The sequence below is a fragment of the Tamandua tetradactyla genome, chromosome 22 (genome assembly GCF_023851605.1).
Source record: "Tamandua tetradactyla isolate mTamTet1 chromosome 22, mTamTet1.pri, whole genome shotgun sequence".
Taxonomy (NCBI): Eukaryota; Metazoa; Chordata; class Mammalia; order Pilosa; family Myrmecophagidae; genus Tamandua; species Tamandua tetradactyla.
This window is the reverse complement of record NC_135348.1, coordinates 17,786,832-17,791,827: the sequence shown is the minus strand read 5'-3', so window position 1 is coordinate 17,791,827 and position 4,996 is coordinate 17,786,832. Positions and strand designations below refer to the sequence as shown.

At 42.0% G+C, this 4,996-nt stretch overlaps 1 protein-coding gene across 1 annotated transcript; it reads right to left on the bottom strand.

Annotated features, from left to right (window-relative positions):
* Window positions 1-221: 221 nt before the first annotated feature.
* LOC143665989 (histone H1.8-like) lies at window positions 222-1,192 on the bottom strand. The gene is given in 3 exon segments (XM_077139558.1): window positions 222-725; window positions 727-984; window positions 986-1,192. Coding segments are annotated over 3 exon segments (969 nt in total).
* Window positions 1,193-4,996: the final 3,804 nt, after the last annotated feature.

The window sequence follows — 4,996 nt, the reverse complement described above, 5'->3', positions numbered from 1 at the left end:
TCAAAATCCAGAAGTAGTAATCACCATTCCATACTTAATGTGTCTGCTCTAAAAGCTTACAATCTAGGCCCCTGTTTTCTTATAAGTATTTTCTAAAGGTGACCATACCATTGTTGTTTTTCATTTCTGGCTTATTTTATCTTACCAAATGTCCCACATGTTCGTTCACATCGTTGCATGCCTCACTCAAGCAGAATTTCAGTCTCTCTTCACCCTGGTTCCTAGATCCCAGCTTTTGACTTCTTGCTGGGCCCCTTGGATGACAGGGATTTGGTGGGCAGTCCAAGTCTACCTGGGCCCTTGGGGACCTCCATCTTGCTGCCCAGACAGGCAGGTCCTGTCTTGGGCCTGTTGCCACCCTTGCCCTTGGGAGGAGAAGCTGCTTTGGTTTTTGGCTCCTCCCTGGGTCCTGGGGCAGCAGCCTCCTTAGGAATCTTGGCCATGGCCACCATCTTCTTTTGGCCTGGGACAATAGTGTCATTCTTGCCCTTGGTGGCTGAGGCGTTGGAACTCCTGTTCCCAGCTTTTGTTTTACTGTGGACCTCAGCATCTTGGCTGTTGCCTTTGGCCTCTGCCTTCCCACTGAGCCCAGCCGCACTGCCGGGAGCAGCCTTCACGGCCTTGTCTAGTTTGGGGGAGACCTTCTTGGCCTCACCCAGCTTTGCCATCTTGTCCTTGTTGCCTTTCTGGAGGATCTTCTCCTTGGCTGGCCCAGGTTTGGGGGGAGACTTTCTCCACCTCACCTGGCTTCTTGGGGACCTTTTCCACCTGGCCTGGGTTTGGAGGCTCCTTCTTTGCCTCACTTGGTTTCTTGGGGCCCTTCCCTCTAGGCTTACTGAGAGCCATGATGGCAGATGTCTTCTGGAGCTGTGTTTTCCTTTTCCTCTGGGGAACTAACTTGAAGCTGCCAGTGGTGTCCTTGGCCTTGGAGTTGAGGGGCCTGACCAGGAGGCTGCGGTGGATCTCCTTGGTCAGCGTCTGCTTTCAGCAGGTACTTGAGCTGGATCAAGTCAACCATGGGGTACTTCTGCAGGATGAACAGCTTGATGAACACCAAGGTGCCCTGGCACCACTCCCTGGCCTCCAGCACCTCTAGCACCCTGTGTAGCAGCAGGGGGTGGGGGTGGGGTGGGGGATGGCAGCACAGCCCCCTGTAGCTTGGGCCTGGTTTCTCAGCCTCAGTGAGGCTCATGATTTTTAAATTTTTTTCAGGTAACGACCCCCCCCCCCCAACTTATTTCTGATTTTGTTTTATTTGTATTCTCTCTAATTTTTTCTTTGTCAGCCTACCTAAGGTTCTATCGATTTTATTAATTTTCTCAAAGAGCCAACTTTTTGTTTTGTTGATTCTATCGTTTTTGTTTTCTGGTTTGTTTACTTCTGCTTTAATCTTTGTTATTCCTCTTTATCCATTTACTTTAGGGTTAGTTTGCTCTTCTTTCTCTAATTTCTCCAGGTGAGCAGTTAAGTCCTCAATTTTTGCTTGTTCTTGCTTTTTAAATATAAGCATTTAGAGCACTAAATTTCCCTCTTAGCACCATCTTTGCTGTTTCCCATAACTTATGATATTTTGTATTCTCAGTATCATTTGTCTCCAGATATTTACCAATTTCTCTAGCATTTTCTTCTTTGACCCACTGATTATTTAAGAGTGTGTTGTTTACTCTCCATATATTTGTAAAGTTCTTGTTCTTTGATGATTATAATTTCCAACATCATTCTGTTGTGGTCTGAGAAAGTGCTTTGGATAATTACAATCTTTATAAATTTATAAAGACCTGCTTTGTGTCCCAGCACATAATCTATCCTGTAGAATGTCCCATGAGCATTAGAGAAGAAAGTATATCCTGGTACTTTGGATGTAATGATCTATATACGTCCATTAGGTCTAATTCATTTATCACATTGTTTAAGCTCTTTATTTCCCTGTTGATTTCTCTCTGGTTGTTTATCTATAGTGGGTAGTGGTATATTGAAGTCTCCCACTATTATTGTTGAAATTCTATAACTCCCTTCAGTTTTGCCAATGTTTGCCACATGTATTTTGGAGGTCCTTAATTGGGAGCATAAATATTTATTATGGTTATTTCTTTTTGGTGAATTACCCCTTTTATTAATATGTAGTGTCCTTCTTTGTCTCTTATGATATCTTTACATTTAAAGTCTATTTTATCTGATATTAGTATAGCTACTCTTGCTTTCTTTTGGTTACAGCTTGCATAGTACATCTTTTTCCATTCTTTCACTTTCAATCCATTTGGGTCCTTGGGACTAAGATGCATCTGTTGTAAATAGCATATAGATGCATTATGTTTTTAAATCTATTCTTCCAATCTGTATTTTTTAATTGGTGAGTTTAGTCCCTTAACATTCAAAGTTATTGCTGTAAAATCAGTTCTTGAATCTACCATCTTACCCTTTAGTTTTTATTTGTCAGATCTATACATTCTTTTCTCTCTCTCTCTCTCTTTGTCCTTTAAATTTAAATTAGGATATCCTTTAAATTAGGATATTCTTCAGTTCTGTGCCCTCCTCCAGATCTCCCTCTCCTATCTCTGTTCTTCAGCTGACAGGACTCCCTTTCTTTCAGGGCAGGTCTCCTGTTGACTAGTTTGCTCAGTCGTTGTCTGTCTTTGAAGATTTTAAAGGAGGTCCTCAAGTTTGAAGGACCACTTAGCTGGATATAGAATTCTTGTCTGGAAACTTTTCTCATTCAGGATCTTAAATATATCATACCACTGCCTTCTCACCTCCATGATACCTGCAGAGTAGTCTGAACTCAGTCTTCTGTGGTTTCCCTTTTAATCAGTAGATTGTTTTTCTTATGCTGCTTTCAGGGCTTTCTGCTTCTCTGCAACATTTAATGGTCTGATTAGTATGTGTCTTGGAGTAGGATAATTGGGATTTATTCTATTTGCAGCTCGTTGGGCCTCTTTGATTTGCAAATTTATGTCTTTTATAAGAGTTGGGAAGTTTTCTCTGATTATATCTTCAACTAACCTTTCCAGCCGTTTACTTTTCTCTTCTCCTTCTGGGATATCAGTGATTCCTATATTTGTGTGCCTTTTGTCATCCATCTTTCCCCTGAGATCCAATGCTTCACGTGGTTTGTGATTTTCTGTTATGTTTGGACATTTGATTATCTTAATGTGGTTATTTTGCAAGTTGTTTTCCTCCACTCGTCTAAAGTTTTGTATTTCCTTGGGTTTGTATTGAAAGTCCCCTTTTGGACCTGATTTGTCAGTAATTCCCTGCCAAGCTAAGGCCTGGATCTCATGTAGGAGATGCAGTTCTACTTTAGGGTTGATTAAAAGCATGGTAGGCATGGAACAGTAATGGCTAATACTTGCCTACCACACGGGAGGCCCAGGCTTGACTCCTGGCCCATTCACCCCACCCTCAAAAAAAGAAAAAGAAAAAGAAAAAAAAATCTGTGCAATAGTAGGTTCCAAAGCCATAAGAAGATACTCCAAAATATATTGGGGGTGAACTCAGACTGGTGCCCAGAGAAGAGAAATTTAAAAAAAAAAGAAATAAAAACAAAAATAATTAAAATTATAAAGTTAAAAATAGATAAATAAATAAAACAATAAAACCCCTAGGCAGGTAAGGAGTGCCTTGCCTCTTCTTCCCTGCAGCTAGCACGCTTGAGCCACATGCTCCCCTCAGGCTCGCCAATCCCCAACTACTGTGGCTAGCTGGGCAAGGTGGTGTGTGCCATGGGCAGCTGCTCCCACAGCTGCTCCCAGCTCAGTAGCCGGAAGACTGGCTCCAGAATGTGGAACGGGGCAGCTGATCACAATGCCAGGCTGGGCTGCTGACCACAGCATTCAGCAGATCTGTGCCACACCCATAGCTCCTGAGTGGATAGCCACTCCTGTGGGCAGCAAGGCTTGCCCCTGGGCTCCCTATAGGTGCTGCAACTGCAGGGCTGTGTGAGGTGTTCTCCCCAGCTAGCTGCTAGGGTAAGCTGGAGCAGAGGGACGGTCTGCTCCCTTGGATCCGCACTGCCGCCCCCTGCCCCCGATGGGGCCATGGTCAAACAAACTCACCTTGCTCTCCTGTCTTGATCCCCCACTTCTCTCTACCGGGATCTCCCCATGGAATGCTGGAGACCCTCTTTGATTACTCACCCCGTGGGACCACTGCCGCAGGTGTCTTTCCTGTCTCCTCTCTTGTTGCTCCACAGAGCAGGGATGAACCCAGCCTACTCTACTCCTGGAAATCCAGGCTTGAGGATTTGAATCAAGTAAAACCCCAGGAGTTCATGGGCTTACTACTGGAAGGGGGAATCCTAGGGAGAAAAATATTACTATAATTATTGTAGTAATAATAATAATTGCAATTAATTTCGTATTGAACATAAATATTACTTTGTATTATTAACAAACTGTTAAAGATGAATTTATCACTTACATTGAGATAAATATAATTGGATAATCACATGCACGTACCTCTTCACCTTAGATATTTAATCTCAGAATGTGTGTCAAATCTTTCATATGAACAATAAACTATGGTCATTATCAGTTTTTCTGATAGGACTCTGGGAACTAACCACCAAGGAAAAACAATTTCTTTGACCCTAGATCCATCATCGAAGGAGCTTAGATTTATTAAGGGAACTGACAAAGTCTGACTAGTATCATTAATCCCATTAATTTTCAGCGTTTGGATATTTCACATATGTATATGGGGTTGAGAACATTTGTTCTAAAATAACCAGCTAATTTACATTATAAACCTACTGTACGTACAAAAATCATTAATTTTTACTATAAATTCCTAACAAGACAGACCTCTTTGTGATTAATGAATTCTGAAAGACTGAAATGAACATTTTCTAGTGTTAGCACACCCCAGAGTCAATTTCCCTCTCTGCTGCTTAATCTTACCTTTCCTATTTCCTTGTCTGTCTCTTTAACTAGGTCATAACTACATATTAATCATTATAAAAGTTTTATTATCCCTTAAGTGCTCATGAACATCATTATTT